Consider the following 17,795-nt stretch of genomic DNA (forward strand, 5'->3'; position numbering starts at 1 on the left):
AGAGCTTTCCATCCAAATACAAAAATATTCACATTCTTCTCAAGCCCACATGGATCCTTTTCAAGAATAGACCACATGCTGGGACACAAGTCAAGCCTGAGTAAATGCAAACACATAGATAGTATTCAAACATCTTTCTCAGATCACCATGCCATAAAGATGGAGATTAATAAGAGAACATCCAGAAAAACAAGGGCAATCAATTGGAAGATGAACAATGATCTCGTGTGACATGAATGCATACAGGCCCAGATTAGAGCGGATATTAGGAAGTTTCTAGAAACTAACGAGAATGAGAATACGGCATATCAAAAGTTATGGGATACTGCAAAGGCAGTTACCAGAGGTAGCTTAATATCATTAAATGCATATATGAAAAAAGAAGAGAGGCTTATGACAGATACATTAACACAACACCTCCAACAACTAGAACAGAGTCAGCTGAGCAACCCCTCCAATAGCACGAGAAAAGAAATAATAAAAATCAGGGCAGAGTTAAACCAGTGGAAAGACAAGAGAATGATGCAAAAGATAAATGCAGCTAAAAGCTAGTTCTATGACAGGATCAACAACATAGATAGACCCCTGGTGAATCTGATCAAGGAATGAAAGGAGCAAACATCAACAGCCAGGATTAGGGATGAAACGGGTAATTACAACAGACCCCAATGAGATTAAAAGGATAATCACAAAGTACTATGAAGGTCTGTATTCTAATGAATTCAGAAACATGGATAAATACTTGGAAAAACAGTCCCTCCCTAGATTATCTCAGACAGAGGTCAAGAACCTCAACAAACCAATAGTGAAAGAAGAAATAGAGAGGGTCATCAAGAAGCTACCAACAAAAAAAGCCCCTGGGACAGATGGCTTCTCAGCAGAATTCTACCAAACCTTCAGGGAAGAGTTGACACAGATCCTCCACAAAGTATTCCATAGCATAGAAAAGGATGGCAAACTCCCAAACTCATTCTACGAAGCTAGCATAACTTTGATACCCAAACAGGGCAAAGACCCCACAGGTATAGAGAACTACAGACCAAAATCTCTAATATTTATAGATGCAAAAATCCTTAACAAAATATTGGCCAGTAGAAAACAAAAGTATATAAAACATATCATCCACCACGACCAGGTAGGATTCATCCCAACGATGCAGGGATGGTTTAACATCAGAAAATCCATCAATATTATATGCCACATCGAGAAGAAAAAGGATAAAAACCATATGATAATTTCCATAGATGCAGAAAAAGCATTTGACAACATCCAACACCCATTCCTAATTAAGACACTCATGAAGATAAGATTGGAAGGTAAATTCCTCAAGCTGATACAAGCTATCTATGAAAGGCCAATGGCCAACATCATAGTTAATGGAGAAAAGAAAAAAAACAATCCCACTGAAAAGGGTACAAGACAAGGATGCCCCCTGTTCTCACTTTTATTCAATATCATTTTGGAGGTTCTGGCTAATAACATAAGACAGCAGAAGGACATCAAAGGGACCCAAATGGGAGAGGAGGAGGTGAAACTATCGCTATTTTCAGACGACATGATCCTGCACATTGAAAACCCCAAAAGCTCCACAATGGAAGTACTTATAGTGATAGAGGAATATGGAAAATCAATAAACAGAAGTCGGTAGGTTTTCTATACACATCAGACAGGACCATGGAAGAGGAGATCAAGAAGGAAGTACCCTGCGCAGCAACTAAGAACAAACTGAAATACCTAGGAATATATTTAACAAAAAACTAAAGACCTATATAAGGAAAATTATAAGACCATACTATAGGAAACCAAAAGCGACCTCCACAAATGGAAAAACATCACCTGCTCATGGATTGGAAGGCTTAACATAGTAAAGATGACAATCTTACCTAAAGCACTTTACAAGTTAATTGCTAGTCCGATTCAAATACCAACCACCTTCTTTGAAGAATTGGAAAAATTGATCACCAATTTCACATGGAGAGGGAAGAAACCCTGAATTAGCAGAGAACTCCTCAAGAATAGGGACAAAGTTTGAGGGCTCGCCTTACCTGATTTTAATGCTTATTACACAACTACAATGGTCAAAACAGCGGGGTACTGGCACAATGAAAGACATTCAGACCAATGGAAAAGAATAGAAAGCCCAGGAATAAAACCATCAGCATATAGATCTTCGATAAGGGTTCCAAAACCATCAAGTGGGAAGAAGTTGTCCTTTTAACAAGTGGTGCTGGAAACAATGGATATCCACATGTAGAAAAATGAAACAAGATGTTTACCTCACCCCATGCATAAGAATAAACTCAAGGTGGATCACAGATCTAGAAGTTAAACCCCAAACCATCAGGACCATCAAGGAGGGAATCAGGACAAACCTAATAGCACTGGCCCAGGGAATGCACAGGCTCACTGCAATAGGGAAGGGTGCACACGCAGGTGAACTGGAAATCAACAAATGGGACTTAATAAGAATAAAACACCTGTGCACCTCGAAAGACTTCACCAAGAAGGTGACAAGACAACCCACAGACTGGGAGAGGATTTTTAGTAATGACACATCGGACAAAGGACTCATTACTAAAATCTACAACACCCTCATGGCCTGTAAAAAGAAAACAGTTAAACCTCTAAGGAAGTGGGCAAAAGAACAGAAAAGAGCTTTCACTAGGGAGGAGACCTATATGGCCAACAAGCATATGAGAAAATGTTCCCGTTCATTAACCATAAGAGAAACACAAATTAAAACAACCATGAGATACCACCTAATACACCTGAGGCTAGCCCAAATCAGTAGATCAGAGAGCAACAAGTGTTGTGGTGAAGTAGGAACCCTCCTCCACTGCTGGTGGTTGTGCAGATTTGTACAGCCACTGTGGAAAGCAATCTGGAGATACTTAAAGAAAATGGAAATTGATCTACCTTATGACCCAGTCATCCCTCTACTGGGCATATACACAGAGGAGGTAACAAATAAAACACGACCAGTCATCTGCACTTCAATGTTTATTGTGGCACAATTCACAATTGCAAAGACTTGGAAACAGCCTATGTTTCCACCGATACACGAGTGGATTAGTAAATTCTGGCACATACAATGGAGTACTATGCAGCACTGAGAAGCACGGATGATCACATGAAACACATCGTTTCATGGGAGGAGTTGGAAGGAATCATGTTAAGCGAGCTAAGCCAATCTCAAAAGCACAGGTATAACATGAGTCCCCTGAGGTAAGTATAATCTGCATGGCAGGAATAGAAGAATAGACACATCTCACAATAAACGAGTGGAAGCATATGTAGTTGTGGGTAGGGCAGACCACACCCAGGGAGGTACATGTGAGTCCAACATAAAGAAGAGGAAAGGGGGAAGGAGGAGGGAGAATCTGGATGGGGGAAATTTAGATGATGACATGGGAACAGGGCATTAATCCACCCACAGAGAGAGTATTGGTTGTGTCCCCACAGAACTGGAATGTACATACAGACCCCACCACGACTCACCAAACCAGGAGGGCAATATAACGTGCAGAGGAATCCATTGAAAAGACTGGCCTATATGCCCGGCCCCAACCAGAATCAGCCTGACTCCCACCATGGAAGGGAGTGCCACAGAAAATGAAAATAGACCATCTGGCAAGGGCAAGGAACCGACCTACCATACCCAGAAGGAAGCTGAAGCAAATGAATGGGGAGGAAGGGAGTGGAGCACACTATGGCCCACCAAGCTCAGAGGACAATAGCCCAGCTCGGGGCGGCCAATGCACAGAAAGGACCATATGGCCAGCCCCACTGCAAGATGTGACATCCTGCACTGACCTGTGGCTCTACATGGGACAACACTAGAGACACAGTGGGGGGTGTGATCGAGCTGACTCTGCCACACTGAGGCAAAACACTAAAGGCGTGCAATAGAGCGGTAGGGGGAGCAGAGCAAGGAAGTCCTGAGATGAGTATCAAAAAGAGACTTTGGGGCCAGGGCATGGCACCCAGAAAACACTCCTAAAGGTCAACAAACAGACTTTGAACTATTAACAGGTTTTTCATTCTTTCTTTCTACTTTTTTTCTTTTTTTCTCTTCTTTTAGATTTTGTGTGTCAATGGCCTTTTTGTTTGTTAGTTTGTCGGTGTTGCTGCTGTCTTCACCATGTTCTTATGTGCCACTTTGTTTGGTGTTGTCAAAACCACGCACACTTTTATGTGCATATTATTACCTCTGCAAGTCTATATAGTTAAGATAGGCTGGATAAACAATGTGGAGAATAAAACAACAAGATCGATGGTTCCGGAGGGACATGGGAGAGTGGGAGGTGGGGGAAGGGAAGAGGTGTTAACCAACCCAGGGACAAGGGAACAATGAGTGATTCAAAACCAGTGGCAAGGAGTGTGTGGGAGGAATGGTAGGGTGTGATCAAGGGCAATATAACCGAGAGGAATTCCTGAAACCCAAATGAAGGCTGAGCATGGTAGTGGGACAAGAAAGAAAAAGGAAATAGAGGAAAGAAGTAGGAGGCAAAGGGCATACATAGAGGCCTAAGTACAGGCATGCATATATGTAAATATATTTATGATTAAGGGAGAAATAGATCTATGTGCATATATTTATAGGTTTAGTAGTAGGGTAGCAGATGGACATTGGGCCTCCGCTCATGTACTCCCTCCATACAAGAACACTTTGCTCAACTAAACGGTCATTTCATGATACCCACCTTCCTGATGATCGCTGAAGACAAACGTGTGCATAAGCAAATGTGGTGAATAAAGCTGATGGTGCCCGGCTATCAAAAGATACAGAGTTTGGGGTCTTAAAGGCTTGAAGGTAAACAAGCGGCCATCTAGCTTGGAAGCAACAAAGCCCACACGGAGAAGCACACCAGTCTATGTGATCATGAGGTGTTGAAGGGATCAGGTAGCAGATATCAAAGAACAAAAACTATTATTGTGTGCTCAGCTTCCCCATATAAACGCTGAAGACAAATGTGTGCATAAGTAAGTGTGATGAAGAAGGCTGATGGTGCCTGGCTATTGAGAGATATAGCATCTGGGGTCTTAAAGGCTTGAAGGTAAACAAGTGGCCATCTAGTCCAGAAGCAGCAAAGCCCACATGGAAGAAGCACACCAGCCTGTGTGATCACAAGGGGTCGAAGGGTCCAGGTATCAAGCACCAAAGCACAAAAATCATATCATCATGAATGAAGGGAAATGCGGGATGGGGACCCAACGCCCATCTGTAGACAACTGGACATCGTTTGCAGAGGGGTAATGAGGAGGAGATGAGTCACTCAGGGTGCAGTATAGCATCAATGAAGCACACAACTTTCCTCTAGTTTTTAAATGCTTCCTCCCACCCTTGCCACCCCTCCCCCACTATCATGATTCCAATTCTACCTTACAAACCTGGTTATATCAGAGGATACACAGTGGTGCAGATAGGAACAGGAAACAGAGGGAATCCAGGACAGATGAACCCCTCAGGACCACTGGTGAGAGTGGTAATGCCAGGAGGGAGGAGGAAAGGCGGGTAGAAAAGGGAAACTGATTACAAGGATCTACATATAACCTCCTCCCTGGGGGATGGACAACAGAAAAGTGGGTGAAGGGAGACATTGGGCAGTGTAAGATATGACAAAATAACAATTTATAAATTATCAAGGGTTCATGAGGGGGGGGGGGCAGGGAGGGGGGGGGAATGATGAGGGGCTGATGCCAGGGGGTTAAGTGGAGAGCAAATGTTTTGAGAATGATGAGGGCAATGAATGTATAAGTGTGCTTTATACAATTTACATATGTATGAATTATGATAAAAGTTGTATGAGCCCCAATACAATGATTTAAAAAAATAAATTAAATTAAATAAAACCCATTGGTTCTACCAAAAAAAGTTATTGGTATAGATGTTCCACTTAGGAGGAAGTTCCCTGGCATTTATATGTTAAACAAATAAAGTAAATGACTTGCAAATGTGAAACAAAACCATCAAAGCGGAATCACATATTATTTTGGCAATTGCTATTGATTTGCATTTATTAATCAGTCTCCATTAATATACAATGGTATTAGAAGAATAACTTCTCTTACATTGAGCAAACAAAACAAGCTATTTATTATATAGTAGTAAGTCAGTACATATTCACAGTATAATAAGCAGAATACAAAAAAGCGAAGAAAATAACCCACAATTTAGACACATGGCTAGTAGTAAAATTAATTGTGGTAGTTACATAATCTGTTGTCAAATTGAGACTTAAGAGTGAAGGGGTGGAGTTTAGCCTGTCAATCAAGTCGCAAATTGATAACTTCATTTGGAGGCGCTAAGGAGATAAATAGCTAGCTGAAGGTAGGACACAGGCTCACTCCCTGTGAGGCATCCTTGCTGACAAGACACATGGAGCTACTCTAGAGCCCTGGAGCTGAAGGAGCCATGTGGAGACCCCTGCCAGTACTGAGTTACCTCTACCGTCACTGGATCCACAAGACTTTCCACCCACTGACCTGTGATCTTCCTGCACTCAGCGTCATTGCATGTGTTTTGTGAGTCTAAAAAGGAATTTATAGATTGGAATTAGACATATGGGCTAATATTGGACTTATGAACTTGATCTGGACTGGGCTGGGTTGTTTTCTCAATATTCAATTGCTCTTCTTGTACATAAAGCCCTTTCTTATACACATATGAGTGTCCATGAATTTGTTTCTCTTGTCTACCTGGACTAACACATTAATCTATAGTTTAATCAACTATATTTAGTAGGGTAATTGACTAGGCCCTTGTATTAAGTACCATGGGTACAAAGACAAGCAAGACATGGTCCCAAATTTCAAGTATCAGTTACTTAGAGGGTTTTCTGATACATAATGTGGAGTTAAGTAAACTATTATATGGGTCATAAGTACAGTATACAAGTAGAGGATGTACAATGCTTTAGAAGAAATGTTTTCTCTATGGCACCAGAAACCTTCTAACTTTAATATGAAGCTTTCGCATTTATTGCTTTTTGCAAATATTAAAGAATTCAAGAGAGTCAGCTGATTTTTATAGCTATGTACCTATTTAGAAAAACATTTCAAATGAACAATTTCTACAGTCAATAAATAATACATGTAACATAGTAAGTTGTCAACCAATAAAGAATATCCTGATTTTATTTAGTCAATCTTGTAAAATCCTATATTTTGTAAAAAATTAGGTATCTACTCAACTTGAGTGGCTGAAAGTTGTGAGGGGACCAATGACCAATGGGTGCAAGTCTAGTGGATGTGATTGCCTGCTATCAGACATGATTCTGCTGATGCTGGTTTCACAGCAGTATTAGTTTCAAATATTGTTAGCGATTATTCCCATGGGAAATTTCTCTGCAAGAAAAGAAGCATCACTTGGTAACAAGTATTCCACAAACTTAGCCCTACAAAATATTTGCACATCAGCACTCTCTTGGGAGACTGAGTTTTTAAGAAATATTTTCAAAATTGCATTAATGGTTATTGATTCTGTCATGTTTAGCTCTCAAGGGACAACCAGAGAATTATTTTCTCCCAGTGTAGACTTGTATATACAACAAAGGGCGATAATTTATGTTAAATAATACAGAGGGTCTGTGCACATCCTTGTGAACTTGTCTTTAAAAACATCAGGACTTTATACTTGGATGAAGGTGAGGAGTATATTCAGAGATGTTGTGAGCTTATAGAACTCAACACAAGTGTAGCATCTGTTCCAAGAGTGACTACACATGAAAACAAATGGCACCCAAGAAGTATAGGGAAGGGGCATGATTCTCCTTTTTCATCAATTCTAAATCTTCACAGTCTTATAATACCTAAGATGTTTCATGTGAAAGTCAGTGACATTTGACATTTGATGGACACAGATGGGCAATAAAGCTTTGGTTGCTAACATACCAGTGAAGGACATTTTTACTGTTTTTTTAGAGTTTATTAACAGACAATAATTGATGAATAGCCTACAATGAGCTTAGTTTACTTATACCACTGTAGGGCTGAGCCTAACTATGGTTGAGCTTTTGTCTTGTTAAGGCACGTTATGCCAGGTATCTTCAGAACGCTCTATGTGTCGCTACAAGAGCATGGAACCTAGAGCACAATTTTTCAAAGATCCAAACTCCTCCACGATCTTCCTAGTGAATGGCTAAACTTTATAAAAAATAATAAATGCAATGTATTCTTGAGTGAGAAATCTATTTTTGTACAGGAAAAAATTAGAGAGGAAAAAATTGCTATCAGAAACTAAGATAGTGCTAATATTAATGAATATAGAAAAATTCTCCTAAGAATTTCAGGATTTCATTTCTCACTACTTAGAACACCCATCCTTCCTTTATTCTCCCACAATGATATTTGGGGACACAGCAAAAAGAAAAGTATAACCTTACAAATAAAAAGATGATACTGAATATTATTTAAACTTCGATGCCTGAAACATATTAGACTTGAAGTTATGAGACAGGGTAAGTTGTAGATCTCCATGTAAAGAGGACACATTAGCTTACAGTTTACATTAGCACAACCTGCTGATCATTGGAAAACGGAAGCAGTAAGTATGTTAAGCAATAGCACTAAGATAACATTCGTAAAAACACAGAATAGACAGTATGCTAAGTTGTGCACAAGAAATGTAACATTCATTGTGGAAATGACATGACTACTAATTATAGGACTCCACAACATCATGAATAAACCTCACAAAAATCTAGGAAAGTTTAAGGTGCCACGTCACAAAGTCCATACAAATGCTTCATTGAGTAGGCTGTGACTGTCTTATGATAAATCTACATCTTGCTTTAGGACACGCTTTCACATGTCCGCACGGACAAATGAAGCAAATACCCCATCTTCTTGAGCTAAGAGGCTTTCTGGAGTGTCGTATTCTAAAATGTTTCCTCGCTTCATCACAATAACCAGGTCTGCCGTCAGGATGGTGTGAACCCGATGCTGTAAGGAAAAAGAACACAAGTGTCAGGGCACAAGACAAAGCAATGTGCTAGACATACTTTGTTATTCAGAGACATTTATTCTTCTTGGGACATCAAGATAGACAGGAGACACAGGCTTTTATGAAAAGTATTCTGAGTATAATCAACTCACTATGTTTCACAAATAATACACACATGCTAGTAATACACACATGCATGCAATGTGCATAAAGCATATAGGAGAGTAACGTCAGAGGAGGTGCAGTTTGCAGAACTATACAACATGCTCCTTATTTACATAAAAATAATAATACATGCTTTTAAATACTGGCATGCATGGTTGTATCTTTAAAAGGCTATATGAACTTGAGTGCAGACACTATATCAATTTCATCATTCTTATAGAATGCACTGATTAGCATAAGTACATGAACAAATGTTTGCTAATTAAGCAAATGATAACAGGAGCCATCATGAATGGATTGAGTTATTCTTTTTCTTCAATAGTTTTATTGATATAATATTCACATATCACAAACTTCTACAGTTATGTCACTTTTAAAAAGAGTTGTGTATACATCATCACAATCAGTTCTGGTGCACTGTCTTTTATTTCATTATTTGTTCCCCAAATTCCCCTCACCCTCCCCTACCATCCCCGATAAACCACTGCATCATTTATTGTATCTACACATCCATTCATTCTGTGTTTTATAAAGTGGAAAAATAAGAGAAACAATAAAAATTCAAATAAAACAAAGCAGAAAATAAGTAAATTATTAAAAATAAATAGGAAGAAAGAAAAGATCACCAGAAACATTCAAATAAGTCAGGAAGAAAATTTCTGTAGTGGAACAAGTGAGAAACACTTAACCCTAGGTCAAGAGGGAGGTCACTTGACAAGACATCATATTATCTCATAGTTCCATCCACCATAATCAAGTGTACAATAATCTTTGTCTCATAGTAAAGCTATTCGAGTCCCTCAACTGGCCAGAGGGGATCACCAAAGGATCTCAGTACTTTGCAGATGGATTTAGGGCTCCCATTGTCCACCAGAGCCTTCTACAAATTGGGGGTTCACAATTTAAGCTCTGATGCCTTTTGCTTCAACATATGTGGATTTTGTTATTTGTCATCTTTGGATCACCCAGGCTAATATGCTTCTTCCATGTGGAACTAATAGACACCTTATTAGATCACTGCTTATTTGAATACAAGGGATTGGGTTATTCTTCTGTTTCAATTATAATTGTCTATTGTGTTAACTTATCTAATCTCATGGGATACCTCGCTATCTGAAGACTAGTGAAAAGTGGTTGAATTTTGGGAAGAGACAATCTGAGGAAGTCCCTTTTTGCACTATTACCATGGGTTATCTCATACTTCAAACATACTTTGTCATCCCTAATTCATTAAAGATCCCTTAATCACTACAGATCACTACTACTCACTCCCCCCCCCCACATGATAGTCCTTGAGAAAGGATTTGATGTTAGTCATTGATAATAATACAGGCTACCACTCAATAATCATATGCAAATCATTGTAATAAGGTGGCTTTGAGTTGGAAACAACTTCAGAGAACATAACATTACAGTTAACCATGACAGAAAAAATGCTCACATGCATATTTACTAGTCATCAGAATAGTAATTCATGCATTCCATTAGCCCACAGTAGCATTGTCTGTATGAAATTTATGAAATCTCCCAAGTACAAACTAAACAGTAAGAGTCTGCCTTTTGAAAATGTTTTTCCCATAGAGTAGCAACAGAAATTAATTTCTCCTCCCAAAATATCTTCCCTTCTACTCTACTGTGAAAGTAGTTGAATACATTGAGGAACTTTTTTCAAGAATATTTCTCTCATCTATTAAATCAATAATGTTTCCGTGTGATTGAACTAATCAAGCTCTCCCCCAGGGAAAAATCATGAACTTACTGGGAAACTGGGGAAAATGGGTTTGTCTTTACGGAGACATCACTGGCAGCAGATGGGTGCTAATGAGGTGACATTCCATGCCACCTGAGAAAGCTGTGTTTTAATGGGTGCTCTTTCTTCCATTCTTCATTGACAGGAAGGGAACACTAAGTACCACCCTTATTACTCAGTTCCATTTAAACCTTTTTTTAAAAATTTATAATGAAGCAATGCCATTTTCAAGGCTGGTAGAGCATTTTAAGGATACCTACAAAACGTACTCAAGGAATCATGAAATTGGCCCTAAGGGTAGAGGAAATTAGGTTTGTCACTTCTCACAAATACTTTCTCTTGCATGCATACCTTTGAAAACATATGCACGTGTCCCATCCAGTAATGAATTTAAATGAAGCATCTTGTAGAACTCCTCTGTATGATAGTGCCCTGTAGTGAGTCCCTTCACCCAAAGCCACCCCTTTAGTCACAGTTAGTCTTGCATTCCTCAGAGAAGCCACTGAAATAGCTACCAGAGACAGAGAGATTTGGTAGAGTCGATCATGGTGGTCTACTTGTTGGTCATCACCAGAGTGGAAAAGAGGCCATTCTTATGAGTGAGTAGGTTTGGACCAGTATCACACTCCACTAAAATCCCCTCAGAAAAGACTAAAACAAGGCCTGCATCCATAATAGAAGAGACACGATGCTGGAGAGAAAAGAAATGCGGAAAGAAGAAAAGAGAAGAATCAGCCAGTGAGAAAATGCCCCAGGGACTCATTAAATCATCACTTCTGTTAAGCAGTAGACATACATGTGAGCACAAATGGCATCCAGGCACCCAAAGAGGGAGACAGAAAACGATCTTATTTATTTTAAGAAAGATATGAGTCATAAATATTTGTAAAAAATTTTCTATTTAACTGGTACCACCTAAAGTCAATTGTATCTGATGCTGCTGTGAAGTATCTCACTGTCTTTTATGTGTGTGTGTGTGTGTGTGTGTGTGTGTAGCCAGAAATAGAGTTTAAGAGTAAATAGTAGCAGAATTGGCGAACAAATTCAAGAATTTGCTTCTAAAGTGTTCATCAGACTCTCAGATTATGCTCCCGGGAAAACAACTGCAACAGTTGTTGAAAAGGTAATTATTTCATGTGAGCGATCAGTTGTGAAAGTACCATCGATGATAGTTGAGCTCCTGTCTTTGTAATTTACAAAATTACAAAGGGGAGGAGAAGGAGAGGAGACAGCTTGGAGAAGATAATGAAAAGGCTTTAGAAACAGCTTGCCTCCCCCCAACCCCCCTTCTCCCACAGATGTAGAAACACTGACAAAGAAATATCTAATTCAACATGAGCATATTGTAATCACTCAAATATAAAGGGTATAGAACCTCAGAGCAAGCCCCGACGAGTAGGGGAGCCCCCCCACCCCCTCAGACTTACAGCTATCGTGACAACGGTGCGATCTGCAAAGGCGGTCATGACCACTTTCTGCAGGATGTTTTCCTGCAAAGCGACAACAAATCATGAATAATTTTCCTGCAAAGCGACAACAAATCATGAATAATTTTCCTGCAAAGCGACAACAAATCATGAATAATTTTCCCACATCTGTGTTCTCTTGACACAACATTCTGTGTCCAAGAACAATGTCCCATGGTGCCCAACACCTTCTTATAATTCCAGACTTTGTACATATTACCAATACAGAAATAATACCAAGCGATCAACGAGGGGAGACTGACAGATGTATTGCCAGGAAAGGCAACGAGAAAAATGATATTTAAAGGGCATCAATACAATCACCGTTGTCATATCACAACCAGCATGCATTCAAAATCCTAGAATGGTGTTAATCTTTGCGTAAGAAAAAAAAAAAGATATTCATGCCCAAAATTTAGATTTTGGCCCATTACAGAACAATCAAGGCAGGAATCATTTTTATTCTCACTACAAAGCTTTACTGCCAATATAATTTAAATATGTTCATGAATAAAGACACCATTTCTTCTAGAAGAAGCTTAATTATCCAAGCTTAATGTGAAGGAGCTCCTTTTTCCAACCAGATGGCTAAATCAAACCCAGCCACACCTACTTCATTGAGGTGATTCTGACTACAACCAAATGCAGCACAAGCACACAGCCTTGCCTTTGTCCCACTGAGTGGCTGGTGGGGTTGAACCACAAAACTTGTGGTTAGCAGTTCCAATTGCAACACCAGGCCATCAGGTGTCTTATGACAATTTAATATTTTTCTCACTTTCTTTATAACTTAATATTTTTCTCATTTTCCTTATCATATCCTATAATAATCCAAATATTATAAAAAAAACGTTTGGTGTCATTAAGCTTAATTAGTAAAATGGTTTTATGAGAGATGATTTTTATTCCTTTAAAATATGTGAGAAGATAAACTATAGTTACTTCAGTTGATTAGTCTTTATAGAAAATATGACAAATTGGCCCTTCAACTGTTTCACAGTTATAACCATTCAAAAGGCGGTACAAGAAGATAAAATGAGAGACATTATTGGTTTTGTCTTTTGTGATATCAAATTTTTAATGTCAACTTAACTGTAAAAGAGCCACATTAATTGATATCTCAGACATAGTTTATGATTTAATATGAAGCTTACTCCACACCAATCACAGCCTTCAAGACATCTTTCTTGGAAATAATTTTTTTCAGCAGACAAAGTTTTGGACTTGTTGCCAAGAACTCCTTGAGATGGCCATTATTAATTCTAGAAAATTCTTCTGCAAATTGTTTTAGAAATAATAATCAACTTTACTTATCAATAGATTCTATTAAGTAGATTGTTTTAGAATTTGAATGGCATGATATATGAACTTTAGTACAATATTCCTATTGGCTAAGCTTTAAAAATCTTAGTTTTGAGAACTTATTAAAAATAACGGCAAATTTATTTTATCTTTGTTTAAATCATCATTCCTTTACATCAGGGGTTTTGCCCTATTTATTGTAAATCTCAATTCAGTATCATTGATGATCAAGAAGAGAGATTAGAGGGTACTCTAAACAATACTGAGGACTCAAAACCTAATTTGGAGAAAAGAAGCAATTGCCACACGAATGTCTGCAATGTGCCAATGTAAATTGTAGTTAATATACTCACTGTGGCCATGTCAATGGAAGCCGTCGCTTCATCCATGATAAGGATGCTACTCTTGCGGACAAAGGCCCTGGCGAGGCAGAACAGCTGTCTCTGTCCAACACTAAAATTCTCTCCACCTTCAGTGACAACTGCATCTAAACCAGAGGAAGCAGCAAGAATTTCACTAAAGGAATGCTACTAACATTTCTCTTGGGCATAAGACCCTACAGTCTGCCCTGTAGCAGCATGCTGAATATCACTTTGTCTGATGTACAGCTATCTTATTGGAAAAGTGAGGAGGAACTGTGGGAAAATGAAGATGGTCCTCAATTGTCATCATTTTAATATAGATGTTGAATTACACTCTTCTTGTCAGTTATACACATTTCTTAAATAGTTTGAGGGTTGGAGGGCATTCTGGAGATTATGTATTAGAGTTCTCCAGGGCCCAGAAAGGTGAAGTGGCTTTCCCAATGTCACCCAGCTAATTTGCAGTAGTGGCCAGTTCTTCCATGATACCATTTTACTTGACTTGCAGTTTCAAGTCAGAAGGTTGTTTGGTTTTGCTAAACCTATCCCCAGAGTTTACGATTGTTTCTGACATAGTAGCAAAATAAACCATTGTTAAATGACTCAATAAATTTTATAGGCTCACGATCCTTCCATTTTCCGTATTCCATCTCCATTTCAGAGAGTACATTATTGTATGTGTAAGATAAATTGTCTTCCCAAATTCTCATTTATTAGAATTCAAGAAATTTTTACTATATGACTGGAATTTTCCATTGTTTATATTTTCATTGCATCAAATGATTTCATATGAATTTTCATCTTTATAGGCTATGCATCATTCACATAATAAATAAGGAAGATTCTAGGGATGATGAATGTTGTTCATCACCAAAATTGGCCAGGACCAGATATTCATCAAGCAATTGATGTCATCTTTATTAAGACAATGAGCACATCACAATATTCAGTCAGTCACACAGCATAAATAACATCCACTGTTGTTTACATTGTACCATAATCTGAACACTATGTTACAATTCAAATCAGGCGCAGACAGTTCTCATACTAGTGATGAGAATAACTATAAAGAGATAATTAACTGCTTTTCCAACTTTTCAAGGAGGTCTCTTAGTGCCAGGGGAAAAATATCTACAAACATCTATCAATTTCTCAAATGAACTTGCAGGGCTAGCTAGAGAGACATCAAAAAAGCTAGCCAAGTTTACCCAGACCTTTGACATTACTCCCTCAATGTGGCACTGGCAAAGCCAATGAAATAATCCATCAAGACATGCTCTCTGTGGCAATTTTTTTCTGGAGAAATCCTTCTCTTTGGGACTTTATTAAAACCAGAAATGGTATTCTTTTTAAGATAAGCATCCATTCCAAATTAAACCTATAAATAAATACAATTTGTTTTATCAATTGACTTTTTTTTTCCGATTGGCTTTTTAAAAATAATAAAGATGCCATACAGCACTACTAATTCAGCAACTATATATTTTGTGTCAAAATTAGAGATCATCAAGAAACTCTTACCATTCATATTTCTTTGTTTAATGGCATCAGATTTTAAGGAAGTGAATGTAATTTCGAAACAATAGATGTTTGCTTTAAATTATTAAAGTCCACAGAAACCTCCAAGGTTTATTTCTGTTGTTCTTCTTTTCCAACATAATTTATTTGTCAGAAAAAGTATTGCTTTGGAGATTGAATTTATGTCGGTGATGATCTATGTACAGTTCAGCCACTACACAAATGGACACAGCTTGTGCTGGAGCAGGTAAAAGAAAGTCATGTCTTCAGGTCAGACGGACCTGATGCTATACAAATAAGAGGAACCTGTCTCTGGTCTGAACAAAAGCAGCTCCTGTTCCTAAGTCCTACATGAACCTGACAGCCTTCCAAGTTTCCCTTGATCTTCTTACAGAGAGAGCGAGCGATCACGTGAGCACCTATGACCACGATGAAATATTCTGATTGAAGTGGCCCATGTCAAGCAATAGTAAGAAGCCTGATGGGATAACTGTACTAACTGTTTTGTTATAAGATTCATCCTCTTACTCTACATCTGAAAGTGTTAACTACTGAAAAGCGCTAATGACTGTTAGGGGATCATGTTAAATATAAGGTGTTCGATACTGGAAGTATGAGGGTCTACCATACAATGTGGAGAGATATTAATAGAATTAACTGCATATGGAAGAAATCAACTGCAACAAAATTACCTAGGCCTCCTGGTAGTGATTTGACCATATTCTTCAGCTGAGCAATTTCTAAAGCTTCCCAGAGTCTGTCATCAGTACATTTGCACTCTGGATCTAAATTAAATCTGCAAAGAAAACAATTGTCAGTAAATAAAAGTAAAGACACTTTTATGGGTCTATTTGTTCATTGTTTTTTCTTTCCCTCACAAGTGCGTGTCCCTGGTTTGCACTCCTGCTCTGTCCCAGCATCGAGAACAGTGTTCAGGGCAGCACAGGCATTCAGCTCAAGCTTGATGGCTGAATGAAGGCATGGCTTTAATGAACTTAGGATCAGCAGCGATTTATCACAGATGCTTACTGATGAGGCTGTTAGCAAGATTCTATGCATGATGCATGCTTCGTTTTATAATACTTAGTGTACCCTGATTCAAACAACTCATTGCCGTCTAGCCAATTTCAATTGATGGCCACACTGTGTGATGGAGTAGACTTCTCCATGTGTTTTTTCTTGGCTGCAATATTTTTTTAAAAGCAGTCTTTCTTCCACTATATATTTCTACTAAAACCACCAATCTTTAGATTAGCAACTAATTGCAAAACACTTGGCCCACCCAGCCATCTGACTGCTGCAGTGGTTGTTAGATGTTGCAAGTCACTTAATGCCTAGGAAAATAGTTCTGTGGGACTGGTGTAAAATCTATAGAGAATATTGATGGCTATTTTTTACCAGCAAGGCTGGCAGTTCAAAACCACAAGCTGCTCTGCGGAAGAAAGACCAGTCTAGGAAACCCACAGTGACAGTTCGACCCTGTCATAAAGGGTCGCTATGAGTAAGACTTGAACTGATGGCAGTGAGTTTGAGTTTTTGAGTTCTGGGTGCCTTAGCAAACACAATATAGTATTCATAAACCCAGAGAGACATACATTCACTGTTATCACGACATCATTCCATACACATAAAATTTTTGATTAGTCTGACAGCTGAACATTGTTCCTCTTCAAGAGAAGACTACTTGGTAAAAGCAGGTAAAAGAGCACATGGATTAGAGCAAATGCATCTTCCTAATGAAGCAGGTGGAGGAGGGGAGTGAGAGAGAGCACAGGGCGGCTAGAAGGAGAGACAGGATCTGGTGGGTGATACCACACTGGATTTGGGGGTTAGACAAACTTCAGTTGAAATTGCAGCTGCACCACTCACTGGGGACATAAATGTAGGAAAAGTATGGTGTCTATGATTGCTAGTATGAAGGTTAGCTGCGTGAACGAACCCCCAAGCCACTCTGCATGAGAAAAGAGGCAGCAATCCGTACTGTAAAGATTACACCCTAGGAAATCCTAAGGGTTGCTCTACTCTATCCTACAGAAGCCCTCTGTGCTCACCTGGGCTCAAGAACAACATATTTTTGTTTTGTTTTTGTTTTTAATGGGAAAGTAGATTCTTCCAACTTGTTTTTATAAAGCTATGAACCAGACAAAAAGAGGACTGTAGCAGCATCTTAAAAAGTCACATTGGATACAACAGCCAACTAAATAAGAGAGGGAAAGAAGAGAGAGAAAACTGAAAAAGACATGGGTAGGGGGGCAGGAGGGCACTAACTCACCCAAGGGGAGGGTATT

General features: G+C 38.8%; 1 protein-coding gene across 1 annotated transcript in view; it reads right to left on the bottom strand.

Annotated features, from left to right (window-relative positions):
• Window positions 1-6,638: 6,638 nt before the first annotated feature.
• Window positions 6,639-17,795, bottom strand: part of ABCC9 (ATP binding cassette subfamily C member 9) — a 142,792-nt gene continuing 131,635 nt past the window's right edge. The window contains exons 36-39 of the mRNA XM_045288405.1: window positions 16,200-16,337; window positions 13,981-14,114; window positions 12,287-12,349; window positions 6,639-8,943 (exon numbers count right to left, since the gene is read on the bottom strand). Coding sequence (XP_045144340.1) covers window positions 8,806-8,943; window positions 12,287-12,349; window positions 13,981-14,114; window positions 16,200-16,337 — 473 coding nt within the window. The 3' untranslated portion in view covers window positions 6,639-8,805. The remainder of the gene's footprint in view (window positions 8,944-12,286; window positions 12,350-13,980; window positions 14,115-16,199; window positions 16,338-17,795) is intronic.

This window comes from Echinops telfairi, unplaced genomic scaffold (genome assembly GCF_000313985.2).
Source record: "Echinops telfairi isolate 266 unplaced genomic scaffold, ASM31398v2 ScPeMD7_21;HRSCAF=78, whole genome shotgun sequence".
In the NCBI taxonomy this organism is placed as follows: Eukaryota; Metazoa; Chordata; class Mammalia; order Afrosoricida; family Tenrecidae; genus Echinops; species Echinops telfairi.